The sequence below is a fragment of the Apiospora marii genome (genome assembly GCF_038362585.1).
Source record: "Apiospora marii strain CBS 49790 chromosome Unknown utg000005l_segment0_segment0, whole genome shotgun sequence".
NCBI classification, from domain to species: Eukaryota; Fungi; Ascomycota; class Sordariomycetes; order Amphisphaeriales; family Apiosporaceae; genus Apiospora; species Apiospora marii.
In genome coordinates, this window is record NW_027117377.1 from 1,780,299 (window position 1) to 1,805,577 (window position 25,279).

At 51.7% G+C, this 25,279-nt stretch overlaps 14 protein-coding genes across 14 annotated transcripts; 7 read left to right on the top strand and 7 right to left on the bottom strand.

The window, feature by feature from the left end:
- Window positions 1–248: 248 nt before the first annotated feature.
- PG985_008449 (uncharacterized protein) lies at window positions 249–1,115 on the top strand (the record flags this gene model as incomplete). The annotated part of the gene is made up of 1 exon (XM_066828217.1): window positions 249–1,115. The coding sequence occupies one exon, from the start codon at window positions 249–251 to the stop codon at window positions 1,113–1,115; it is 867 nt and encodes a 288-aa protein (XP_066683129.1).
- A 459-nt stretch (window positions 1,116–1,574) lies between these two features.
- Window positions 1,575–2,870, bottom strand: PG985_008450 (uncharacterized protein; the record flags this gene model as incomplete). The annotated part of the gene is made up of 1 exon (XM_066828218.1): window positions 1,575–2,870. The coding sequence occupies one exon, from the start codon at window positions 2,868–2,870 to the stop codon at window positions 1,575–1,577; it is 1,296 nt and encodes a 431-aa protein (XP_066683130.1).
- Window positions 2,871–3,545: 675 nt separating this feature from the next.
- PG985_008451 (TPR-like protein) lies at window positions 3,546–5,726 on the bottom strand (the record flags this gene model as incomplete). The annotated part of the gene is made up of 1 exon (XM_066828219.1): window positions 3,546–5,726. The coding sequence occupies one exon, from the start codon at window positions 5,724–5,726 to the stop codon at window positions 3,546–3,548; it is 2,181 nt and encodes a 726-aa protein (XP_066683131.1).
- A 315-nt stretch (window positions 5,727–6,041) lies between these two features.
- PG985_008452 (uncharacterized protein) lies at window positions 6,042–7,267 on the bottom strand (the record flags this gene model as incomplete). The annotated part of the gene is made up of 3 exons (XM_066828220.1): window positions 6,042–6,425; window positions 6,451–7,191; window positions 7,262–7,267. The coding sequence occupies 3 exons, from the start codon at window positions 7,265–7,267 to the stop codon at window positions 6,042–6,044; spliced, it is 1,131 nt and encodes a 376-aa protein (XP_066683132.1).
- Window positions 7,268–9,401: 2,134 nt separating this feature from the next.
- PG985_008453 (Carbonyl reductase family member 4) lies at window positions 9,402–10,154 on the bottom strand (the record flags this gene model as incomplete). The annotated part of the gene is made up of 1 exon (XM_066828221.1): window positions 9,402–10,154. One exon carries the CDS (start codon window positions 10,152–10,154, stop codon window positions 9,402–9,404), a length of 753 nt encoding a protein of 250 aa, XP_066683133.1.
- A 15-nt stretch (window positions 10,155–10,169) lies between these two features.
- PG985_008454 (NAD dependent epimerase/dehydratase) lies at window positions 10,170–10,863 on the bottom strand (the record flags this gene model as incomplete). Its single annotated transcript, XM_066828222.1, has 2 exons — window positions 10,170–10,485; window positions 10,850–10,863. The coding sequence occupies 2 exons, from the start codon at window positions 10,861–10,863 to the stop codon at window positions 10,170–10,172; spliced, it is 330 nt and encodes a 109-aa protein (XP_066683134.1).
- Window positions 10,864–12,099: 1,236 nt separating this feature from the next.
- Window positions 12,100–12,762, top strand: PG985_008455 (fungal zn(2)-Cys(6) binuclear cluster domain-containing protein; the record flags this gene model as incomplete). The annotated part of the gene is made up of 1 exon (XM_066828223.1): window positions 12,100–12,762. The coding sequence occupies one exon, from the start codon at window positions 12,100–12,102 to the stop codon at window positions 12,760–12,762; it is 663 nt and encodes a 220-aa protein (XP_066683135.1).
- Window positions 12,763–13,531: 769 nt separating this feature from the next.
- PG985_008456 (uncharacterized protein) lies at window positions 13,532–14,731 on the top strand (the record flags this gene model as incomplete). Its single annotated transcript, XM_066828224.1, has 1 exon — window positions 13,532–14,731. One exon carries the CDS (start codon window positions 13,532–13,534, stop codon window positions 14,729–14,731), a length of 1,200 nt encoding a protein of 399 aa, XP_066683136.1.
- Window positions 14,732–16,242: 1,511 nt separating this feature from the next.
- Window positions 16,243–16,696, top strand: PG985_008457 (uncharacterized protein; the record flags this gene model as incomplete). The annotated part of the gene is made up of 2 exons (XM_066828225.1): window positions 16,243–16,389; window positions 16,589–16,696. 2 exons carry the CDS (start codon window positions 16,243–16,245, stop codon window positions 16,694–16,696), a joined length of 255 nt encoding a protein of 84 aa, XP_066683137.1.
- A 535-nt stretch (window positions 16,697–17,231) lies between these two features.
- Window positions 17,232–18,308, top strand: PG985_008458 (efflux pump antibiotic resistance protein; the record flags this gene model as incomplete). Its single annotated transcript, XM_066828226.1, has 4 exons — window positions 17,232–17,652; window positions 17,713–17,868; window positions 17,935–18,203; window positions 18,267–18,308. 4 exons carry the CDS (start codon window positions 17,232–17,234, stop codon window positions 18,306–18,308), a joined length of 888 nt encoding a protein of 295 aa, XP_066683138.1.
- Window positions 18,309–19,048: 740 nt separating this feature from the next.
- On the bottom strand, window positions 19,049–20,757 carry PG985_008459 (uncharacterized protein; the record flags this gene model as incomplete). The annotated part of the gene is made up of 3 exons (XM_066828227.1): window positions 20,430–20,757; window positions 19,590–20,334; window positions 19,049–19,519 (listed from the first exon to the last, which is right to left on the bottom strand). Coding segments are annotated over exons 1-3 (1,509 nt in total), but the record flags the coding sequence as incomplete, so codon positions are not given.
- Window positions 20,758–21,383: 626 nt separating this feature from the next.
- Window positions 21,384–22,588, top strand: PG985_008460 (alcohol dehydrogenase; the record flags this gene model as incomplete). The annotated part of the gene is made up of 3 exons (XM_066828228.1): window positions 21,384–21,669; window positions 21,788–22,151; window positions 22,216–22,588. The coding sequence occupies 3 exons, from the start codon at window positions 21,384–21,386 to the stop codon at window positions 22,586–22,588; spliced, it is 1,023 nt and encodes a 340-aa protein (XP_066683140.1).
- Window positions 22,589–23,075: 487 nt separating this feature from the next.
- On the bottom strand, window positions 23,076–23,873 carry PG985_008461 (uncharacterized protein; the record flags this gene model as incomplete). Its single annotated transcript, XM_066828229.1, is given in 5 exon segments — window positions 23,076–23,327; window positions 23,347–23,419; window positions 23,491–23,681; window positions 23,697–23,731; window positions 23,786–23,873. The coding sequence occupies 5 exon segments, from the start codon at window positions 23,871–23,873 to the stop codon at window positions 23,076–23,078; spliced, it is 639 nt and encodes a 212-aa protein (XP_066683141.1).
- A 373-nt stretch (window positions 23,874–24,246) lies between these two features.
- PG985_008462 (uncharacterized protein) lies at window positions 24,247–25,154 on the top strand (the record flags this gene model as incomplete). The annotated part of the gene is made up of 2 exons (XM_066828230.1): window positions 24,247–24,872; window positions 24,938–25,154. The coding sequence occupies 2 exons, from the start codon at window positions 24,247–24,249 to the stop codon at window positions 25,152–25,154; spliced, it is 843 nt and encodes a 280-aa protein (XP_066683142.1).
- Window positions 25,155–25,279: the final 125 nt, after the last annotated feature.

The following is a 25,279-nucleotide window of genomic DNA, read 5'->3' on the forward strand; positions in this document are numbered from 1 at the left end:
ACATTTCAGGAAATTTCATGGCGCATTTTATCTCCCGGCCTTTTGGAAACAAAAACAAAAAGCAATTAAAAACCAGGTGCCAGGAAGGAGCCTTATGGTGTTCTGCCCGACCCCAAACTCTCCGTGAAACAGGCCATAGCATTCACCCCGCCACGCCAACTTTGCTTTCCGCGCTGCTGCTTTCCCCTCGATGACAACCAGCAGCAATATCCACACGATATCAGCCAACGCTTTGCCACCACCTCAACATGACTAGTTCTCAGGGCAGCCCCCAAGAACCAGGCGTCATATCAAAGGCATTCGGCTGGATTGGGCCGTACCCATTCGTACTCTCGGCTGGCGTCTCTGATTATTGTTTGGGAAGGATCCCACTACCGGGCGAGAAATTGCTTCAGGAAGATGGGGAACAAACGATTCGACGTGTGTTTTTTGAGTTCAAGCTAAACGCAGAGCAGAGACAAGTCGTAGAGCGAAGCGCCAAGTGGATATCACGAACCCGTTTGCCGCGGTACGCCTCGATGCTGACGATGACTTTCTTGCTGCACACCCCCTTCATCCTCTACGCCCGCTCCAGCAAGAGAGCCCTCCGTAAGTGGAACGACCACCAGGAACAAAACTCACACGCGCGAACGGCTGGAGTCGATCGTATTACCTGTGATTCTTTCGGGAACCCCTCCCCGGAGCCACCGCTGCAACCTCTGTCGCCACCTACCCGAATTCCGACGAGGGATGCAATCCCCCCACCGCCGGCGCGGGTCCAAGGCCACGAGGCACAGAAGCCCACGCTCCACAAGATAGAGGATTCCATCGCTTCGTGGGGCTACATGCCGTGCTTTGGGGCGGCGGGCCTGACAATCTTCGTGATGTCCCAATGGCCGCGACTTCAATCTGTGGAGGCGATCGAGAACTACGTACGCAACCGCGATTACCCCGAGCATAAGCGTCGTATTTATCTTGGGCTGCTCAGCGAGATGAGGTCACGCGGGGATTTCAGGCCGCTCAGGTCGGTGACGCTCTGTGCGACGGGGCTGATGGTCTCGTTGCCCTTTTTCGGCCTTGTTTGGTCCGTCGAGAGGAGAGTCCAAGCGAGGGAGGACGACAAGAGCATCCAATAGCGAGAGACTCGCCTGGTTGGGTGAAGAGCTGAGAGACTACCATCGATAACCCGTATGCCATTACGTCGATGCATGACGGCATGGAAAGGGCTTGGTGACCGGGGACAGGGAGAGAGGGGATGAAGAGGCTGTGAGCAAGGATACGCTGTACGGCCGAGAGGCGTATGGTGCGGGAACGCTGTTATGTGTTACATGAAATGTACGAATAGATAACTACGGAAATGGCCTCCACTCAAGTACATGAAACTTAGTATGCTATGCATACAAGCAATAACATCCGACCTTGTACTAGCATAGGCATATGATAATATAAACGGATTATACATTCGGCACGATAGGGTAAAGGTACGCATTGTATCACAACATCATACACCTCAAAGATTGGTTCTGCCCTGTGATCTTGCCGTACCATGGGATGTAGCCATCCCCTCTAACCAAATTACTCTGTGGACCGCCTGATCAGAACCCACTAGCTTGATCGAGTGCGAGTTGGAAGTGCCGCGCTCTTTCGCCCACATAACCCGAAGCCTTAACCAAGATCCAATCCGAGGGCGAAGAGTAAGTGTCCTCGTCCTCCTGGGGGGTTTTCTCCTTGCATTGGTATACATCTCCATCGACGGTGACGCGCTCGATATGTGGGAGCCTGTGAATGTCCTTCCACATGGCGGCCAGGTCCGAATCCAGCATATGGCGATAGGTTCGGCGCTTGAAACCCCCAATGTCAAGGTCCAGGTATCGTATGGTACTTCCCGCCGCCGCGCGCAACAGCTGGACGATCTCAAAGTACGCGACCGCCTGGCGGGAGACGATGTGGTGAGATGACGCGTCCTCGGGGGCGTACAAGAGGTGTTCCAGGGCGCGGCAGTTGAGGAGGAGCGCCTTCACGGCGTGGTTGCTGAGGACGCAGTTCTGCATATGAAGCGACCGCAGACCCGGGGGCAGCCACTGGCCCACGTCATCTGTCGGATCCCGCCACGCCTGCACGGCAGCATAGGGCCCGTATAAGTTGTCCGCGTGCGATAGCCGTTTGAAGTTCCACAGCGACAGCGTCTGGAGATTGGGCAGCGCGCTGAACAGGGGTTCGTGATCCGTCAGCATGCAGCCGTCGGGCGCGCCGAACAGGTCGGTCTCCGAGGAGAGCACCAGCGTGGTGACGGACTCCAAGGGCTTGAGGCGGCGCAGTTTCCCGAAGGCGTGGAGGAACAGGCGGGTGTCCCGGTGGGTGCCCAGCCGGACCTGCAGGCACTTCAGGTTGGGGAGGAAGCGCGGCACCAAGTTGGCCAGCAGGGACAAATCGGTGACAATCTTTCTACCGGGCTCCCCTAGTGTTTTCCATGATGTGGGCGTGCTAGGAGGCCTGGAGATATCGAAGACGCCCGGACTGAAACGGAAGCGACTGGCAACCTCGTACAGAATTTCGGGGTCCACCGCGTACAAGGGACAGGACGCCACTTCGAGGCCGCGGACCAGCGAGGCCAGCTGCGGCTTGGCCAGGATGTTTCGGCAGAAGCTGCCGAGCCCCTCGACCTCGTCCTCAGTGTTGTAGTATTGCAGCAACAGGGGCTGGGCTATGCACCGGAGCATCTTGGAGGATTTGCCGAGTGCTCGCAAGGCGTCCCGTGCTGGAAGAGTAATGGAAGTCACCGAGGCCGACCACGGAGGGCTCGGTTGTTTCTGCTCGGCGAGCTCGGCGCAGATGAACTCCCAAATTTCCGGGGGAAACGTGTGTTCGAGAAACGTGCGCTCGACGGCCATTGCGCTGGTCGCGACTTATACTGGCGCGCGCAATTGGGTTAGGGAGTGATGATGACGGTGTACTACGACAACTCCCCCTACGTTGGTCGGTCTTGTTCCGGACAACAACTTTGGAGGTTACGATGAAAGGACTAGTTCTGTTATTTACGGACTTCTGGGAGTAAAAGGTTTAAGCATGAGAAAAAGAAACGTAAGCTTTTTTCTTGACCCGTTTTCTTGCTAACTCAAATATCGATTTCAAGCTTTTACTAACCAGTTTCGTAAGCTCGAAATACTGCGAAGGCTTGATGGAGCTGGGCATACATCCGCTGAATGGCCCAGCAACGTCCCATAAAAGCGTGGGACTGGTCGAAGTATTCAACAAGATATCTCAGGACGTGCTCAGCAAGCTGGTTGGACGAGGACAAAGGCCTGATGAACCTCTGCCGACGAACTGGGACGAGGAAACACCAAAGGCACTGCGAGCGGTCAACGCCAGATACCTGGAGAGACTGGGAATGTCCCCGTTCGAGGTCACACATGGTCACTTGCCACGAGATGTCTATGAACAAGCCTATCCGAATACGAGGGAATCAACCCTCCTAAGCTCAGCCGATTGTTTCACCCACATTTCATGACCTATATACGGATCTCATTTCTGATTAGGTATACTTTGTGCGGTCTGCGGTCAAGGCATCAAATAAGGGGCCTCAGCTCTGCCTCCTCATCTGATTCCTTTTCTAGGCCCCCGAGAATGCTTTGATATAACTTCGCACACTGCTTGTACTTTTCGTACTCTTCGCACCTGTCTTCATAGAGCTCCTTGAACCCATCCAGTGACTGCTGACAGGATCTCAATGCATCTGCATATCTGTTCTGTTTCAGTAGCACCCTGGAGATGAGATGACTGGCCCAGGCACACTCGGCCCCTCCCGTTGGTCCCCCGAGCTTCTTGCTTCTAGCAAGAGCCTGCCTGTACCAATGCAGAGCCTGGGTCAACTCATCTTTAGTCTCGTACAGGTCGCCTAGGTTTCGAAGGCTGATGAGGGTGCTCCGATGTTCTTTGCCGTATTTCTCCTCTTTTTGCGTGAGGCTTCTTTTGAAGTACCTCTCACTTTCGATGAAGCGACCCCCTCGCTTATAGGCCTCTCCAAGATTGCTCATGATCTTCCCAGGGAACGCGTTTGCCCTCTCGTATCCAGCCAAAGCTTCATGATATTTATCAATAGCCTTGTCATAGCGCTTCTCGTCCAGGTATACCTCGGCTATGTCCTCCCACACCATGGCTACCTCGATATGATCCGCACCACGTTGCCGAACAGTTTCGTCTTCGCAGCTCTGGAGAAGACTATGTGCTTCCCCGAAACGCTCCGACTTTGAATATGCTCGGGCCAATGCAATTTGCACCTGAATTACTTTCTCATCCTGGAGGCTCTTCCCAAGATGACCGAGGTAACCATGAAGGGCGCGTTGTTGCCAATGAACGGAGTCTTTCCATTCCCCCAACTCTTGGTATGCACTACCGATAGAGTTCATAGTAGAGAAGGCAAGCTCGGTATCTCTATGGTGCGAGTCCTCTATCTTTGCCAAATCATCTCTGTGCATCTCGATCACTTCTCGCTGCCTTCCAAATGTTTTCAGAGCCATGGCCTTTCGCCGAGTGGCTGTGAGGGTTCGGTTGTCGAAGTGACCGTAAAAGCCTTCGTATATTTGCGCTGCCTGCGAGATCCGGTCAAGCATGTTTTTGTTGTCATCATTCCGCCAGAAGACACGGGCCGCGTCCTCCAGAAACCCCGCATCGTCATCAACAGGTGTTGCAACGAGATTATCATGGACTTGCAGCGCCGTAGCAATGTGCTCTTTCGCTCCTCGAAGACTGCCAAGATGCAAGAGACACAGTGCCAATGGACGGCCCAAGACCTTGACAGATAAACGCATTATTCCCATGCTCCTGGAATGCCGAAAAATAGCCAAGGCGTGTGGCAAAACCTGGCTAACCTCGGATCCTCGGTCTTCCCCTGGATATACACTGGCCACGTGGTCAATAGTCCCAGTGACTGTGGCAATATATCGAGTTTCGTCCAACTCCATGGTCTTTCTGAGGAAATATGCGACCAAACGATGCATCCGGTAGCCCTCGAATCCCATGTTGAACACCAAAGAATAGTTGATCAGTGGTGCCATGGTTTCAATGAAAGGAACTGCTTTCTGCTGGCCCTGAAGAAAATTTCTTGGGATGAACTCCTCACTGAGAAGAGCAATCTTGTCCAAAAGGTCCAAAGCTGAAGGGTTTGACTTTGCAAGGTCTTTGATCGTAACGAACCACATAGTCATGACCGCCAATGACGGTCTTTCACTATCGTCCCAAGTGTAACGACCTGAATAACGAAGGAACTCTTCTCTCTGCTCATCATTCTCTATGTATTGTGTCAAAAACTCCGAGACCCTGATACTGAGGTTGCGGATCTTGTCCCCGGCCTGGACCAAGGCCAGTGGATGGTTTTCAAGCAGATTGCACAAGCGGAAGAGTTCGTCCTGCTCTCTCACAGCTTCGGAAGCACGATCGCCCAGTCGACTTTCCACCAGGGCTTTGGCCTCTTCATCCGCCAAGTTAGGGACCTCAATTCCCTGGCTAGGATCGACGACATCCCCCACGACCTCACGCTGTCGTGTTGTCACGATGATTGCTCCTCGCTTGGTAGGTAGGAACCTGCGACTTTCCAAAAAGCGGTTGTCCAGACCATCCAGAACCATTACCCACGAGAAGCTCCCGGGACCTTCCATCCATCTGCGCGCCAGTTGACAAATCTCGTCCAAGGGAGTTTGAGGGCTAAACTGTAGCTTAGCCTCAGTCGCAATCTGCTCATAAGCTGACATTATGCTCTCGTCGCTTCCGGCAGGAATCCAGAATACACTGTGCTTCTCCAATGCAATCAGACGGAAGCAGTACTCGACTGCGATACTGGATTTCCTATAAACTACGTTAGAAGGAATGGACTAGAAAAGTCTTAATGGCAACCGGAGGCATACCCGGTACCTGAAGCGCCCCAGAGCGCTAGTCTTGGCTGTGTATCACGAGGTGAGAGGATGTTCTTCATTCGAGCTATTTGTGAGTCACGCCCCTGAAAACTTCGCTCGCGAAGGTGCTTCATTGTATTGATTGGATGCCCTGTACTGATGTTATTGATCCGGTCACAGACCCTGACCAGGCTCGAGGCTTGGCACATTTGGGAACCACGACTCTGATATCGGCGCATCTGATATTGGCGACTCTGAGCGCGGCGCCTCCGCGGTTGATGGCTCTGAGCTTGGCGGCTCTGAGGGTTGCGACTTTGGGACATGCGGCTTACATTTGATCTTAGACAAGGGTATGTCGACCGCTTCCCCGGACATCCTCCTGACACGTGAGGCTTCTATAGAGTCCTTCACTTTCTCTGAAGTCCAATCCTTAAGGGCCAGCCACCCGTCGCATTCGTCATCCTCAAATTTGGACAATCCTACATGGTTGGCATTGCAGCCAACAGTTCTTTCCCGTTCACCACTCAGGCGCAGCTTCGCAGAGACAAAGGGTACAACCTATTTCACTTGTTAGCACACAGACTTTCAGCTGTTGATATTTCTCAAATACCATTTGACCATTGGTTCTTAGCGTCTCATACATCGTGAGGACATAGTAGTTCTCAAATAGCTCTCGGTAATTGTCGGCGACTTCACCTGCGTACAAGCTGTTCTTCTTGCAGGCTTCGAGATAACTGTTGTTCCTGGTTGACCTGAAATGTACAAGATCAGCCAGTCCAGCAACGATCTGTGCCAGCCCCACTGTTCTTGCCCCCGAGTGTGGAGTTCCCATGAAGGTGACGGAGTGTGTGTCGAGGTAGATTGGGCGGAACGACTCATCGAGCTTCGCTGTCACGAGAGCTTGCTTGATAAGAATACCCCCAACTGAGTACCCGATCATGAACAACGGTCTTTGTCCCTTGACATCGCTTCTGCGAGCACTGACAAGCGCCAGGAAGTTTCTTGCTTCATCCTTCAAGAGTTCTTGATCCGAGTCCACGAAGGGATTGGAATTGTAGCCGTACGCCATGACTCGAGCCTTCCGACCTTCCACGCAATTTGGCAGGTAGTCGACCAACCAATTTCTGTCGGACTTTTCATGAGTCCAGGTTGACGTGGTAGGGTCAGCATCGGATGTGGTTTTCAAACCATGGACAGCGACAAAACTATGATAAATGAGCTTTTCGATTTTCAAGATCAACTTGACGATAACGCGAAGTATTACGCACTCGACTAGGACATCGTCTGGATTATCTGGCTTGTATAAGACATTGATGCGCCGCCCCTGTAGATCATTTCCTGTGTCAATACAAACCGACAGTTTTATGGGTATACCAGTGAGCGGGTCAACTGACAGTCATTGTGGCTAAACTGCGAATGGGGTCTTAGGGGTTGCTGCCGTTACACGAATGTCGTCTTGTGTAGGTAATATGAATTGGGAATCTCGAACTTACGAGGTGTGGTTGTATTATTGCGAGTTATTAGCAATAGAGGGAGGTCTCATAATTAATATAGCACAATTGTCAGTGACCAGACTGCCTTATTTCTGCTGGCTATATTAGGCAGCAACGATCCCTTCGCCCAAGACATATGCATTCATGTAGAGACCTATTACAATGAAACACACCATATAAGAACTGAAGCAGGCTGGCAGTATGCGAGCCACCTAGCGCCATTACCGCCAGCCACAAGCAGGCTCGGTCAACAGTCTAGGCGATTTTGGAAGCAAGTGGATGCATGAGCGATACTGCCTAATTATGCAAGCAAATCTTTCACCAATTAAACCAGCCAGACTCTGCATCGACACTGCTGTGCTACCACACATCTATGTCATGAGGTCTAGAAAGTGCAAAAACGTAGACTGTTCGGGCGTAACCTCTCGTATGGTGAGTCATGGCATGGGGGCTGATTTGAATTACCGCAAGACGATTGATCGAGCAAGATTCGGGCCGCAGGGCTTACCGAGTTTATCACATGTCAATTAGTTATCGGCCCATTTGATATCTGAACTGTGAGGCGGCTCTGCCCGTTTTGGTTCTTTGAGTGGTTGTTATAGTCGCGTTCGGAGCCTACTTAAGGAGTGAGTGGGAGGGCGCAGCCTGCCGATAAACACCGCACACAGCCTATCTATTACGACTGCGACCTAATGCAACCGCAATGCATGGGGCGCCCTTGGCGCATTCGATTACGAGGCATGTGGCCATGGTGGTTGTTAATGGGAAAAACAACACGGTCCACTTCAGCCTGACATCCCATCCCCCGCTTTCAAGAAACACAAAGCGCAGTTGTGGTATTCTGTTGAAATCAGCACCTATATCTGATATACGCCATTGTTGTTCATCGTTTGTTCAATGAACTAGATTGCTTCGCCAAAACCTCATACCTTAACCATTTTTACGTAATAAAGTAGCGATGTTCCGTTGCCGCGGTAAGGAACATGACAATTGTTGACTGAGCTATGCACCCATACTGACCCAAAGTGTCCAGGAAAATTGATACCAGGTTTGGACATTCGGCAGCTTCGACTGTCAATATCCTGGATCGCAGATAGAATGCAAGAATCCTTTGTTAACATGACGTCGCAGTCCTACTTAAAGGCAAGACTGATGTCTCGTAATGATGCTCGACAGCCCACAGCTGACATTATATAGACACTTTCCGAGATCCTGGTACGGGTTGGGACCACGCCTTGGCATTGCCTTTCTGAGTCGGTCCAACATGGGTTGAAGGATAGGGACACAGAGGTTTTACGAGTTAATATGCGAACATGGCAGTCTTCGAAAGCTGCTGAGCTCAACCATATTGGTCTGGCAGTGAGCTAACCCTGCAACTCATGTCGACACAGATCGACGATCTACTTTGTCCTTTTCTAACTTGATCTTTATAGGGCACTCTGGTGGCATCAACCGTAACTGCCTCGATTCAGTGGGATCAAACCAAGGGCGCTATTTGGCTCGTCAAGGGCCTTTGGTTCGGTAGCTTGGTTCTCAGTGTAATAGCTGTGATAATGGCGTTCCACCTGGGCGTTTTCATCAGCATGCTGGATGGGTCCCCGACCGGCGTAGAAGCCCTTACGAACACATTGTCACAGACCTCAGAGAGTCAACCGTCATTTTGCACGCTGTACATCCTACAAGCACCCATGATGGTACTCAGCTACGCAATCTTCTCGTTTCTCTTGGGGGTATCGATCATCGTCATGCAGCCTTTGTGGACAGCGAACTGGTCGGATGAGAGCAAAGTAGGCCCCCAAGCCGGACAATTATGAAATGCCTTACTGATATGTCTCCAGATTGCTATATTCTTCGCTTTATACCTTGTTTTTGGAGTCTCTTCATACATCGCTATATCTGTGTGGATTCACTCTTCTCTTATTAGCAGAAAGCGAAACACGACCGTCGACGGGCAATCCATGGCTTAATGGGTGTCAATTCCACCCAGAGTAGGACACGATGACGATGTGTTTGGCATGTTTGGAATGCACGTCGCGGAGCTCTACTTGAGGGTAACCCCACCATTCGAACTCACAATAGACCCCGTCGCATCCGTATTCCTAACCAGATAGACATACGCCTCCGCCACCTCGTCGGGCGCGCCCGCCTTCCCCAGCAAACTCCGCCCCACCACCATCTCCCGGATCGCCCCGCGCCGCGCGCCCCACATCTTTGTCTCGGTGGGCCCCGGCGCGACGACGTTGACCCGCAGCGGGGCCAGGTCGACGGCCAGGTTCCGCGCCAGCCCGTGCTGCGCCGCCACGAACGCCGCCAGCGCGCCGTAGCCCGGGATCGGCTTCTCGGCGACCTGGCCCGACGTGAAGATGAGGCTCGAGTTGGGCCCCGGTTTCAGGGACCGCGGCGCTAGCTTGCCGAGGAGCAGCGGTACGAAGAGCGGCAGGCGCGCGAGGTCGTGGGCTGAGGTCAGGTCGATCTCCGAGATGGGTTTGGGTTGACCTCGGCCCTCGGTGTTGATGATGTGGTCGAGGGGATGCTGTCCGCCTTGCGTCGCTTCGTTCAGCAGGTTCTCTAGCGCGGCCTCCGGGTCGGGGCCGGCGAGGTCGACGACGTGGCCTGAGACCTGGTTGTGGCCGCTGTCGCCCCCTAATCGTGATACGGCGTGCTGGACTTTGTCGGCGCTCGAGGACGCAATGGCTACTTTGGCGCCGCCGGCCAGCGCGAGTTTCGCGGCGGAGAAACCCATGCCGGAGGAACCGCCGATGATCAGCAAGTATTGTCCTTCGAGTGGCGCCATCGCTTCGAAAGCCTTTTATACGCCGTGGACCGCATCATTGAATGCACCCTGTACAGCCATGTTGGGGATGACAGTGAAATTCAAATCTTCGTGGGAGGCGTCGAGAGCCATGAGGACAGGGTTGGTGCGAAGATTGTCTGCCTTTGCCTGGGAGCGGACGGCGGCACGGACGCGGAAGACGTTCTTTAAGAGCTCGAGTAGAGTAAGAAACCCCACAAAACCAGTGGCACCGGTGAGAAGGACAAGAGGCTTGGAGAAACTGATGAGACTGAGAGATTGATGGGTGTGTATGGAGATGTTTGTAGTTCCGCTGCTTTGAAACTTCAAGTGTCTATCAATCCAGCTATTTAAGGTGCTCGCAAACAGGAATACAGGACATTAGAGTCGAATTGTCAAATTTAGAGCACAACCAATGCCACCATAAAAAGAAAAGCGGTAAGAGCGAAGAAAAGAGCAAAGAAACTGTCATCAAGGTATCGACTCGTGGTGGCCTGAGAGCCCTGTGTCGAATTTCTTTGTTCGCACAAATCCAGAAGGCTGACCGGCGACTGTCTACTTCCCCCGTACAGACTAGGTTCTCCCCGGTTCTCCCGAGACAGTTTCAGTCAGTCTGCCGAACGCCGCATGTCATACAAATCCAAAAGCCTAGCCAAGCCACATGAAACAAAAACGACCCTATGAAAGCTTTCCCTTACATGACCCCCTTCATGACTACTTTCCCCACTTTCGACTAGGTCCCTTCAAATGGACATGGATCCATCGGATGAGTACCGTACATATAGAGCCCCCTGTTCCTTCAAGTACTATACTTAATTGAAAACATATCAGGACTAGGACCCAATGCCCCAGGCTGGTACATCCTTATCCGATGATACGAATCAAAAATCCACTGCATATGATTTTGGCCACACCCATGGCGTGATGGCGTGGTATGGAGCCGTAGATGTGTCCTTGCCATCCATACGGTGCACATCAAACAGCATGTTAGCATGCATATACGATATACGATTAATGCGGCTTACACGCTTTCTATAATGCAGTCATCATTCCGCTTTTGGCGGTTTCGTAATATCTAGTGGGGCATCTGGTGATTGGCATGCATCATGATTCTAGGCCAGAGTTCTATTTGGTTATCTTTGACGGTGTCTCAGATAGTTCAACTGCGTTACACTTATCAGTATATCCCCGCAATGCGAACAATTGGACCTAGGCAATCTCCTATATAGATCGTATGAGGAAGATTCTATCATCCTTTGTCTCTAAACTCGAGAATACTGAGACAGACCTATCATATACCTATTATACATGAATAGTTTCGGCTCGACTTAGAGCCACAAGTCATGCGACCCTAATCGACACGTTGTGTATTCCGTTCACCTTACCAAGACATAAGCTTATTATGGAGAGCAACCCCGCGACGAAAAGGGGGGTCACGCCATATAGCTTGTAAGCTCTGCCGAGACCGAAAGGTCCGTTGTGGCGGAGAGCAACCAGCTTGCGACAAGTGCCGCCGATCCGGCGACAGATGTGTCTACCTTCCCACTTCCAAATCACCAACAAAAGCTGGGCTTGCCCACACCGTGCAACTTTTGAAACAGCGCCTGGGTGAGTCTGAATCATTGAGAATAACGGGACGATGTTCACGGGATCGCATACTAATGCTTGAATGTTAACAGAAGAGGCCGAGAACCAGTTGTCAAAAATGGGACCGAATCGAAGTCCCAGCAGCGCTGCGGCTCCGGCCCAACCGTGGTTTATGCCTCTAGACTACGCATCTCCGACATCATATAGAACACATGTTCCACAGCCAGACTCCCGCAACTCTTCAGACCCTACTCATCCTCAACCGGCAAACATATACCCGTCTGAGCAGTCGCAAAGTTTAAACTCTGTGTACTCGATGGATGATAACACCCAACATTCGACGGCGGATCAGAACAATACCATGCAATTCCATGGAGAAGCGGACAGGGGAAACAACGACAACTCGTTGGGCGATGCTCCTGGGGTGCTGGGATTTGCCATCCAGCCCGAGAGCAACTATCATTATGCGGGACTGATGCAAGGCAACAATGCATCCTCAAGCACGATCTCCAGGATCGATACGCCCCAGACAGGAGATACTGGAGACGAGGCCTGTGCCTTGATCCTCAACCAGCTATCTAGTTTCTCATCAGCCATATTCTGTGGCCAGTCCCAGATAGCTGGTATCATCGACGTGGTGGTCAAGTACCTTGCTTGGCTACGAAACGTTCCACCTGGAATTGCCCCACTCGACACGAGCCAGGTCCAGTGCAAGATGCTGGAAAATATTGAAAACCGGCTCCGCGAGTTGCGCGAGATGGCCGAGACGGGACACAACGATGCGTTCCGACTCATGGTAGCGGCCATTAGGAACGTGGAGTCCGACAGCATCAATGTCACACTGGACGATCTGGAAGGAAACCTGCAGAAACAGTCATCTGACTTATCGGACTTCTTCCGAACGCGGTATAATGTTAGTACAGCACTCTCAGAACAGTTGCAGGCCACCCCATTCGGGCGGCGTGACGGCAGTGTCCCCCGTGGGTTCCGAGAGACCGTGTCAGCAACTTCATACCCGCGCTAGGCAGTTCCCCTCACATTCCCTCTTGGGCAGATCAGGGTTGATCGATGCGGAGGCGCAGCTGGATTAGGTTTAGAATACACTCGTTTGATAAACCGGCGGAAGAGTACCAGAACATGTCCGTTCCCATTACATGCCGACAGAGCATCTAAATGAACGAGTAACTATTGTACATTCGATATCGAGTTGTTTTCAACTGTATGAGAATACTTTGATCTCGAAACTGTCAACTGGAATTCGGTGGTCTCTTGTTATTATCAGCCTATGAATATCTCATTTTTCGACACTTGTCCATTACCCGCCTACCATCTCGTCGGCGACGATGCGTACGTAACATGAACACTGTTGAATTATATCCCAACGGACTAGTCCGCCGAAGATCCCGTGCGTAACCAACACGGGACCCCGACTGTGGGATGGTGCCCTATCGGCCGCTATAGATGGGTTGCATCTGACTTACTCTGCAGGAAGAATCAAGCACCAATGAGATCTCTTTCTTGGTCACGCTATCCGGACCGAAGCGGATGAGTGGTGCGGGGGCTAGACGCAATACCTAATCACGGTTGATATCACCATCTGTGCAGTGCTTTCTGCCATTTCGATAAAAACACAAGTCAATGCTCGGGCCGAACACACCGATCGAGTCGGAGCTTTCTCTTTCATATCCATCAGTCAAGTTTAAAAATCTTAGTCGATTCAATGAGCATGATCCAAGTCGCAACAAAGCTACCCATGTTATTTGACTGATATACCTAGCTGAAATTAAGAAATCATGCCAGAAAATAGCCCCATCCGACATCGCCATATCCTGGCTATGTTCTTCTTGGTCCATGGAGTACTAGCAGTAGCTCTGATCTGGGGTCGACTTGGCGCTGATGGTACATTGGATCGCCTTCAAGAGGCTTCCAATGATCGACATTACCAGCTGCCTCAGACGACATCGCCTCTACCACAGGCTTACACAGGCTTGTACTCAGTCGACAGAACTCTTCGAACCGTCATTATCTTGTTCTGGGGCGCCATCGATGGGCTTTCGCCTGCCACCACGACAGCTGCACTCTACTTTGCCGGGCAGATGTTCCCCATCGCTAGTTCTATCTTCTTGGATGGCCTGCGTGTCGGCAATGGTGCTGGGATGGTCAAGACTGCATTATGGTACGAACTCATTGGGCTATTGGCCATTGGATGTGTCGGCCCCATGTGGGGGTACATGCATGTCAGGTCTTCGGCTACGTTTGCGCCTGCGAATACGCTGGAAGCTCTACAGGGTGCATCACTCCTAGCCTCACCCCGAAAAGCAATACTCTTGCTCCCGGCCTTGGTTGTTACGTTTCTTGGACCACTGGTCGTTATGGGTCTTCCGTCGGTCATCTATGCACAACGGGCTATCATTATATGGAATCTGTTCCCTGTCATTTTGGTACCTTTGGTCCGCGGCGGCCAACTGCTGTGGGATGCCCTGTCGCCAACCCCCCTGACGGCGGATCTGGCCCTAGCAAAACGTCAGCACCAGCAAGCACATCTACTGGCAGTCCGATGGCTTGGCACGGCATCTTTATTAATCGGATTCGCCACACACTTTGCAATAGGAGCCTTGTCGGTTTCCGCCCTCCTATTCCCGTTCATGTTTGCCGAAAGTTATGCGCACGATCTTCATCCTTTCCGACTCTTCCTCCCCCCACTTTCCATAAGGCAGACAACCAAAGTCAGCGATGGGCTGCTGGGGTTCATGCTATGGGACCAAATGTTTGGGTATTCTGCAGTGCTTGTTGTTTTTGTGCTTCAACTACAAAGGGCGATCCAGTGTAAGATGGCCTGGGTCGGTGATCCTTGCCCTCTACGAGTTTCCGCGTTGGCTGTCCTTGGCAGCCTCCTATGCGGGCCCGGCACTACTGTGATGGGGATTAGCTGGCTGAGAGATGAGATTCTCTACCGGCAAGAGTGCACGGGGGAGGGGGTAGTTTGCGAGTGATCTCGGGGGGTTGGTAGCATTCGTCGCTGCCAAGGTTAAGCCATGTAACCCACTGAGATGGTGTACATTCCGAGCTTGCCTTCTCGGTGCCACTTTTCCCACACGATTGTGGCATATGAAATAGCGCTGGGCTTAATTGCATTTTGGGGTATGATCACATTGGCGCTGACGGGAATTGGGTCTATCCGTGCATCTGCTGATGTATTTCGCCCGCAATGCTTCTGCGCAATGATCCTTCTCAGCGGAGTTTCAAGGTTCAATTCCACAGTACTTACTTGCTTAATGTCCCCTAAGTACGCTACCCCACTAAAGAAAGGGCCCCGGGGCCCCAGCTAGCACATCCCCGACCTAGGACGCTACTTACTCCGGGCCGTACCGTGACAGAAGCTTACATGTATTCGCTTTGGTACACAAGTACAGACATAAATTGAGACAATCAAGATTTCCGTACAACCTGTAGAAATCACGCTACTTATCCAACGTGAACGCTCACTTTCCGAAATCAATCGAACCACTGATCTGGCCTGAGGTTCGGGGGTTGTTCGGGCCCAGAAGTCGGCCGACCCTCTTGGCACGCTACCCGACATACTACCTGGTGCGCAACGGCTCAAGACTGGAGGTAGGCAGCCATTGCGCATGACCAGAACCTTCAGCTGGAACTGAGATGGCCAGAAGAGATGACAACAAAAACGTTTCTAGAGGGCATTAAGTTCAGCCAATTCCAGGAAAGCGTCAGCTAACATGACGGGACTCAAATAATTGAGTGTACCGATCCACATTGATCGGCTCAAGCCGAGAGAACTACACCAGTGCCATCAAATTGGCGAGTCGGAGATCTGTGTAGTGGTGATTGGACATCAGCATTACTTGGGAAACTGGGGTGTCAGGCTTGGCACATCACATATAAGTACCTAAACACAAACTCTCGTTTCGACTTGTTTCGCCGATTGTCAAGCCTTATGTAGCGAAGCATATCAAATATATGATTGTAAGATTGGAAACAGGCTACACGATGTTGCATTGAGCAAGTAAGTTCAGGTACAAGTGAATACTTGTCGGGGTTCTCACAAGCATGTCCTACATGTAAGGACCGAGTAAGGCGGGGAAGGAACCAGGGGTGAAAACAAGCAAACAGGCAAACAGGCAAATGTTGGAAGGGGACCTTGATCCCTGACAGCTATCTAAGATACGATGCGTGCATACCTGTCCTTACCTAGTTCGGAAAGAAAAGATAGCCCCGTTTGAAACTACGTTGCGCTCCCTGGAATCTCGGTTTCAGTTGATTTCTAAGCGTCTTGATGCACTGATTGTTTTCGATTGGTAATCGATAGTAGTGACAAACAGGCTAATCTTACGTGCTTTTCAGGGAAGGTCTCAGCCAATGAAGCACGTCAAGTAAGTGCTGAAAACAAACCAGTCGACCCTTCGCCAGACATTAAAACCAAAACAACCACTGACACGCACGCCCAAGGTCGGATCCAACAAGCACGGACACACCTTGAATTGAAACAATGTCGCCAACCACCGACGACGAAGCAAATGACGTTCACGGCGCCAGTATGCCTGGTACAGCCGAGCTCCATGGCGGAGAGAAGGTTGATCAGAATCATGATGACGCTGCAGCCGACAGGCCGAAACGGACCATCACTGGGTTCAAGGTAGGCCCTGGTGATCTTGCTCCAGGTCCAGGCTTGGGATCATTGACTAACCTGCGTATTCACACTGCCAGTGGTTCTTCGCATACGCGTCTTTATTATCAACCGTTCTGTTATTCGCGCTCGACAACACCATCGTAAGCTTCAACTAGCTTCTTCAATCAACGTGTTGCGTCCCTGACGAGTTTCTGACGCTGCACAGGTTGCAGATCTCCAACCTGCTATCGTTGAGGATTTCAAGTCGCCAGAGAATCTGGCATGGATTGGCGTGAGCTTCATGCTTGGTAACGCCACAATACTGCCTCTGTAATTACCACCAAGTCAACCATGATTTTCCTCTACGTCGCCACGGATACTAACTAGATGCCTTGTTCAACAGTGGCAAAGCCTTTGGAGTTTTTAACATGAAGTTGCTGTTCATTGTGAACATTTTGCTCTTCGAGATTGGCAGCGCCATATGTGGTGCTGCCCCCAACATGAATGCCTTGATCATTGGTCGTGTCATTGCCGGTGTCGGCGGTTGCGGTATCTACGTCGGAGGACTGACATTTGTGTCTGTCCTCACCACAGATCACGAACGCCCTCTATATCTTGCTGGAATCATGGCCATCTGGGGCATCGGATGTGTCCTGGGCCCGGTCGTAGGCGGCTCTTTCGCTGAGAGCCGTGCTACCTGGCGGTGGGGCTTCTACATCAATCTACCCATCGCTGCCGTTTTCGCTCCAGCTTACATTTGGTGTCTGCCCAGCATTGATGCCATGAAGGGCAAATCCTTGATGGAGAAATTGAAAACGCAGGACTGGATTGCCATACTCATTTTCTTGGCAGGATGTACCTGTTTCGCCATGGGAATCAACTTCGGAGGCACCGAGTACGAATGGAGTAGCGGGTCTGAGATCGCGCTTTTGGTCATGATATTCGTCTTGCTGGTCGCTTTCATATTGGTTACCATATACCACCCAGGCGTGCCTGTCGAAAACAGGCTTCTCCCTATCCAAGTCCTCACAAGATTGGAGATCTTCATCGTCCCATTCCAAGCTACCCTCGTCGCAGGTGGCATGTTCATTTCCATCTACTATACGCCCATTCTGTTCCAGTTTACCAGAGGCGACGGTGCGTTGGATGGTGGAGTCCGGATCCTTCCTCTCATTTGCATGATCGTTTTCTTTTGTCTCTTGAGCGGCGCTCTTCTTCCCAAACTGGGCTACTACATGCCTTGGTATGTTGTGGGCAATTCTCTTATCCTAGTTGGCGCTGCGTTGATGCGTAAGTTGAGAATATCCTAGGAACGATCGAGAGTGACGGTCTGCTGACATTGGATCTCAGTCACAATCAATGCGGATACTCCAACGCCGAATATCTATGGCTACACGGTGCTAATTGGTATCGGTGTTGGTTGTTACCAAAGTTCTGGTGTTGCTGTCATGTCCTCCATCGTCCCACAATCCGATGTCAACAATGCTGTTAGCATAATGACTATTGGTAAGTAACACGCTCTTGCCCTCACTTCTATTTCGTGTTATCCTGTTGACACATTCCGGGACATAGCGCAAGTTCTTGGTATTCTGGCTGCACTCTCTACGTCTGGAGCCATTTTCCAGAACCTGGTGTTGGAGAAGCTCACCACCGCTCTACCCAACACCCCCAAGGAGGACATCTTGCTGCTGACCTCTGGAACCAGTGGCAACCTCTTCAAAAGTTTGCCCCCGGATACCAAAAGCAACGTTATTCAGCAGATCACCATTGCGATCCGGTATACATTTGGCTATGTAGTCGGCACTGCTGCACTGGGACTCGTTCTGTCCTTTTTCTTGGGTGTATGTTACGTCCTCTTCAAATTTTGTTGACATGATAGATGGCTAACTGAACCTCCTTCGTAGCGCAAGAAACTCTACGGTGCCGGTGGCGCGATCGCTGCATGATCCAACACGGCCATGTTTACCGAAACAGTGGCATTCCCAAAACAATATCACAGGAATAGACAAGCACAGGACTGTATGTTTGATGCGTGGTGGTGTCAAGGTGTCAGGAGGAGGAGGCACAGAACCCCAGTTACCCGAGCCCCAGATGAGGATCAGAGTAGAGCGATGTGACAGCGGTGAAGTCATCACTGAGACTTCGTCGACGATTGTAATTCAAGTTTCTCGAGAGTGATCAGCACCTATCACGCCGTTGGTAAATGTGATTTCACAGTTTTTAGAGCTTTCTGGAATTTCATAGTCAGACTCAACGAATATCTTTCACGGGTGCGACAAACTTGCCAGATGATGCCGGATTCGCGGAATGTTTCTGGTGCTGCTCACAAGGCTAAGGCAGAGGGTCTTTGTGAGGGACACTTTACTTTTTCTTGGGCTGACTTGACGTCGGTCTGGAGTTCAAGAGAAGGAGCAAATGGGAAAAGAGATTGAAAGTAGGTGACAGAGGGCTACCGACTATTCTGATGTTTATGTCAAAGTGGCCTATGTTCGCAGATGACTTCGCCGCTCACATGACAGTAATGTAGTAGTTCATGCCACAGCGATACTTGACCAAACGCATAGCGGAGGACAGTCGAGAGATGGAGTTGACATTATCTTTGGCGCTGCGCTCTTGTTAACGCCGTTGAGACTCAAACGTGAGTGGCGAGACGTGACAGAATCACTCTATATGCAACTACAATACAAGCCATGAAACCGGCAATCCAGCCCAAACGGCTCATGAATGCCAGGAGGTTCCTAACAACTCCATTTGGCTGGATTTCCTTTGCCACTAGGTGCTCGTCGTTGATGAATGGCATTCGCCCCGATGGAAAGCCCGCTCCAACTTCAACAAAGTCCAACTTGGGCCCTCGGCTGATGATACCGCTAATGAGATCGCCGAATGTTCGCTTGGGAAGAAACGGTACTACCCAGAGTGCCAAGAACTTGTACCACTTGTTAGCCCAGGCTTGCGACTTGGTGATTTCGCTAGAGAATTTGAATATCTCCATCATGCGGTCTATCCGCTCTGACTGATAGGCAGCGAGGGCCTTTTCAATCGCCGCACCATTAGGGCGGACCCCTTGGCTATCTTGCAACATCCGGCGAAGGTGATTAGCCAAGACAGCAACTGACTCAATGCTCGAATTGCCTCCGAATGCCATATTTGGCGTGACCTAAGTTGTATTGTAACGTCAGCTACCTACAGCCGTCGTACGTTTTGATTCGAGTGCAGAGTAAACGAACCTTGTGTACCGCGTCGCCTGCCAGAGCTATCCTCCCGTTGTACCAGTGGTCCAGTACGCCTTCTTCGAGGTTGACCACACTAGCGCGGATCCGATGCTTCCAGACCTCGCCAAAGACCATAGTCTCTGATACGGGGTGACTGGCAATCTTGTTGGCCAAGTCTTGGGCGTCTTGATCAGTGTAGCGAGGGCGGTGAGGCCAGATACAGGGCTCATCCAGCCGGAAGAAGACGAAGAAGTAGCCGTACTGGGGTGTCATGGTGAACATATGGGAGTAGTTGTCGTTATGGACAATGGTCAGGTCACGCGTGCCGAGCTCAGGGATGTCTGTAGTCATGACTATGAGACTCTTCCAGTCTGCCCGAATAGCTGGAGTGAAGCACAGGAAAACTTCCTTGTCAGCAAAGGGAAACGAGATTGAGAGTAATGAGATGGGAGATGAAAAGGGAGTCCACTTTTCGGGGACCGACGCACCTCTCTTCTCCCTCGCTGTGATCAGGCCAGGGGAGATCTTGTTGGCTTGGTCCCACATAAAAGTCCGGACAGTGCTATACACGCCGTCGCAGCCTAGGACAAGATCCCCCTTCTCGACTTCCCCATTCTCAAGTGTGACTTCAACCCCGCTGGCTTGAGCTCTTACGTCTCGGACAGCACAGCTGGTCCTCACCCGTGTTTTATCAGGCAAGGTATCGTACAGTTCTTGCAGAAATTGTCTCCTTTCGATGAGGAGTAAGCCAGAGCCATGACTAGGGTTGCGGCATTAGTGAACTGTAGCTAGACGGTAGACAAGTCAAGATCCACGACGTGTGAAAGAGCGGGAAAAGGGAGGGGGGCACCCTACTTTTCTTCCAAGTAGCGGAAGACGTTGTTGTTCCCAATGATCGTGCTGTCCGGCATCCGAAGCCAGTATTTACCGGGCGGGACGCAGTGCTTCTGCACTGCCTCCAGAGCCCCGACTTGATGCAAGATGCGGGACCCGTTAGGATAGATGGCAATACTGGCACCTTCTTGTGGAGCCACAGTGGCCCGCCTCTCCAGGACAACATGCTCAATGCCGGCCTTGGAAAGGATGTGGGAAGCGGCCAACCCAGCTACGCCGCCACCCACGACAATTACACGGAATGAATGGGCCATAAGGTAACTAAGTTCTTCAGAGAAGGGAGGATTTGGCTGAACGGGACCAGAGATATTTGGTGAAGAACAATCTTACTGTGACGAGGCTCTTCCTGTATGCTGGTTTTTGTTTCTGTCCGGTTTCTGGACGGCCGTACCAAGATGTTCGAGCATGAATCTCATATAATTTAGAGTTGCTCGGACCAAGCATGCACTGCATAATTACATGTAGCGGGTACAATGTAACAGAAATCCGATTCGCTGCACTGCTGTGAGGTAGATAGAATGGGCTGCCAGAGCTTCGGGGCCCGGCCGGTCCGACAGCCCCCGACCTGCAGCGGTGGTATTCGGCTCGAGTTAGCTGCAAGGACGCAAGGTTATTGGGCAAGGTCGATGTTGCCGGTGCCACCAGCATGACCCAGGCATTAGTGGTAAGATTATTTCGGTCATCAAGCGGGCCGGGTACATGAGCTGCAGACCGCGTACCCTTGTAGCAACATGAAAGAGTTTTCGACTTTCACCCGAAACAGTCTTTACGTACCCCCATGATGTCGTACCAAGGTCAAACGTCCATGATAGAGTATTAAAACCCTCCCAAACCATAGCTTAGCGGCCCATGATGAGCATCCGGTGCGGTTAGAATGTTAGTTACCCCACCTCATCTTTCAATATTCAACCTCCTATGGCTTGCACACTTCCAAAAACCTACCGCGCAGCTGTCTTTGAGGGACCAGGCCAGCCTGTTGTCATCAGGGACCTGCCACTCAAACCGCCTCGCTCAGGAGAGGTTTTGGTCAAGGTCCTCGCCTGTGGTGTTTGCCACACAGATCTCCTAGAGCAGGAGGGAGGCTTAGGCCCTGTTTTCCCTCGAGTGCCAGGTCATGAGCTTGTGGGGGACATCGTCGCCACCGGCGAAGGCATCACCCGCTTTAAGAAAGGCGAGAGAGTTGGAGGTCCATGGCACGGAGGTGAGACCTATTCCCGTTTTCTGTACTCGACATCCAATACCCTCAACCGCCTCATCGATTGGGCTGCTTTAGCTTTACATGGATCTGTAACTTATCTGCCCTACTACCGCAAACACAGGCCATGATGGCAGCTGTCGGCAATGTTGCCACGCTCTTTACCAGCTGTGCGATAATGCCAGAGTGACAGGCGTGGGCGTGGATGGTGGATACGCTGAATACGTGCTGCTTCTGGAACAGGCACTGGTTCGAATGCCCCAAGACTCGGTCCCCACCGAGGTTGCTCCATTGCTGTGCGCCGGTGTAAGCGTGTTCAACTCTATTCGCAAAATGCACGTGGAGCAAGGCAATACAGTTGCTATCCAGGGCATCGGTGGTTTAGGTCATCTTGCAATTCAATATGCCAGAAAGATGGGCTATTTCGTTGTTGCTATCAGCTCAGGAGATTCCAAGCGAGACTTTTCGCTGAAGCTTGGAGCACATGAGTAAGCTTCAACGACTCTGGGGCTCATGATGCCATGGACGCAACACACTAATCCTCACCGTTAGATTCGTGGATGCAAGCAAATCCGATGCTGCCAGCAAGCTACAGGAGCTTGGGGGTGCTGCTCTGATCCTCGCCACTGCTCCGAATCCCACCTCGATTAGTGCGTTGATCGGTGGACTCCAACCAGGCGGTAAGCTTGTTGTGATTGCTCCTGCCGGCCCCGTTGCCTTTGACACCAACCTCTTTATCACGCGTGGGGTATCGGTCCACGGCTGGCCCAGCGGGCATACTTTGGACTCGGAGGAAGCCATCAAATTTGCAAATACCCACGGGGTCAAGGCCATCGTTCAAACGTTCCCCCTGGCAGATGTAGCTCGGGCATTGGACCATATTAGTTCGGGAGGCGCCCGTTTTCGATGTGTCTTGGTCATGTAACATATGCACGGCTATGCGTGTAAGTCGTGGGTAGCAATACCAGGAGGTACGAAGTAGTGAGATATGGTATTCAACAATAAAACGAGCGTCCCCAAAACGTGTTCGTTGTGGTTGCAACTGTAAACGCGGTTTCCCTAGCATCATAACGTGCCTACTGCGTATGGCGAGCCGACCCCAGCAGTTTGTCTCTATTCTACAACACGGTGTTTGCAGCACAAGGGTTTTTGTCCAAGAGTTCATGTCTCACCCTTAGGAGACTACTTACAAATGTCTGACCCAGATAGACATTCTACGTAGCCTAGAAACATAGAACACAGTATCCATTACACAACATAAGTATCAAGCTCCAAAGCTGGGAGGCACTGGATAAGCAAGACTGAAAACCCTAGAGCAACGTAGTGTTTTCCCGATATATTCATAGCGAACATGGAAGGCAGTCAATAGATCAGTTACTCTCTATTTGATGCCTTCCAGTCAGTCGTACCTTCTACTCGTCAACTGCGGTAGCGACTACAATCGACTGTCTGTTCTCAATGGTGACTCCGGTCTGATCCACAATCACCCTGGCATTGCCCACCAGCATAGTACTCTCCAAAAACTTTAGCTTGGGATCCGACACCAAGTACTCAGTCCTCGCCACTGTGGTATATATCAGCTCTCCGGTCATACTGATCTCCAAATATGCAGAGTAGTCGGCAGCAAAACATACCTGCGTGACCAAAAGGGACCGTGGCCATGTCTGGATGTAGGTTAAAAACCTTAGAAGCGGCCGGGTTTGATGTGTCGATGATGCCAAAAGTCCGCACGTCAATCTGCTGGCCATCCTCTGTTCTGCACAAGCGGGTCAGAGCTTCTGTACTCAAGACTCACTGAGGTGGGGGCTGGTTCCCGTTGTAACTCACTGGGCGATTCCCCGGAAGTTGACTCGACCATGTTTGCCGTCTGCATCCATAGAAAACCAATCCCCGCCAAAGGTGACTACAGCCTTGAAGGCTGGCTCGAAGCCAGGAACGGTCTCTACCGTCCCGGACGGGACTTCCTGTCCAGGTTTAACATGTTTAGCATACAATGGATCCATGTTTCTCCGTTCAAGCTATGGTGAGCATACGAAGTGCGTCAGCGTAGACCCGTTAGAGCTCGGTCCTAGTCCAGTGTGAGAAGAGCGATGAGGCTATCTTGGATGATGGGAAGCTATACCAAACGGGTGGATCTTGGTCACGTCCACATTGACCTTCGTGATGATGGCAGGCTTCAAAGCCGCAAATCCAGAATTGTCCGATTGCATCGTACCTGGACTGATGGGGATAGTGGTGGAAGAGTATTTTTGTCAGTGAGTACCTTGTGACAATGTAAACCACGTTCACGACGATTGCTTTGACGTCAAAAGTTCGCTTGTCTGGGTAGCCAGGGCAACCTAAATATGTATCTAGAGCCGTTCTACCCAGCTCGGACTCGCCGGTCCGAACTTCCACCCCTCGGCCCGGGTCGTCCGGTCTGGATCCTGTGCCACCCAAACACATGAAGTCAGGATATCGGGCAGAGAGGTTATTTGTAATATGAATATGGCAATATAAAAAGTCTTTAATTGCGCGATTTGCGGAGGTAGAATTGACACCATCGAGTCTCGGTTAATTCACTACGGTACCGCCTCTAGTACCATGTTGTCTCACTTCCAGAATAAGCTGATCGTCATCACCGGGGCCGCTTCAGGCATCGGCCGAGCCACCGCGAAACTGTTAGCCAGTCAAGGTGCACTACTTTCACTCGCGGACCAAAACAAGGACAGCCTTGCAGCGTTGAGGGCCGAGATTGCCAACTCATTGGCCGCTGACGCAAGTTCGGACCGGGGCTCGGGATCTCCCATATTTACCGCTGTTGTAGACGTCCGTTCGCAGGATGCTTGCAACAATTGGATCCACGACACCCTTGCTCACTTCGAGGGCATCTCCATCGCCGGTGCCGCCAATATCGCCGGTGTCACCAATCGCCCCGGCTGTACCGAGCCCATCCCTGCGCACAAGGTAGACGACGCCGAAATGGACTTTGTCTGGGATGTCAACGTACGTGGCGTTGTCAACTCCCTGCGTGCCCAGCTACCACATATGCAACAAGGTACCAACGGGCGAGGCGGGGCCTCCATTGTCAACGCCGGCAGCATATCGGGGCTTATGGGACTGCCTGGGTACCTACCTTATGTATCAAGCAAACATGCCGTCATTGGAATGACACGCACAGCGGCAAAGGACGAGGGCCCCCGAGGCATCCGCGTAAATGCCATCGCACCGTAAGCCACCCTTCTTAGTGTGTGTGCACACCCCTTGGAACGTTCTCACTGTTGATGGCTGATAGTGGTATGATAAACACACCCTTGCTGAGGGCGGTGGCAGAGTCCCGGGGCTCCAACCCATCTCACGAGATGTTTGGCTCCAAGGCGGGTCCTACACCAGCGCTGGATAGGCTGGGAGATGCGGAAGAGGTGGCAGAGGTTGTAGCCTTTCTCTTGAGCCCCAAAAGTAGTTACGTGAACGGCGCAGTGATTCCCATTGACGGAGGGCTGTTGATGTAAATTATTATCGCGTTGAATGGAACTCCTCATTAGTCATAATCACTTCGCAGAATTTGAAGTCTGTGGTGGAATCAACTGAAGCGGGCGAAGAAGTAGATCACATGCAGTTCAAATCTCCTATACCC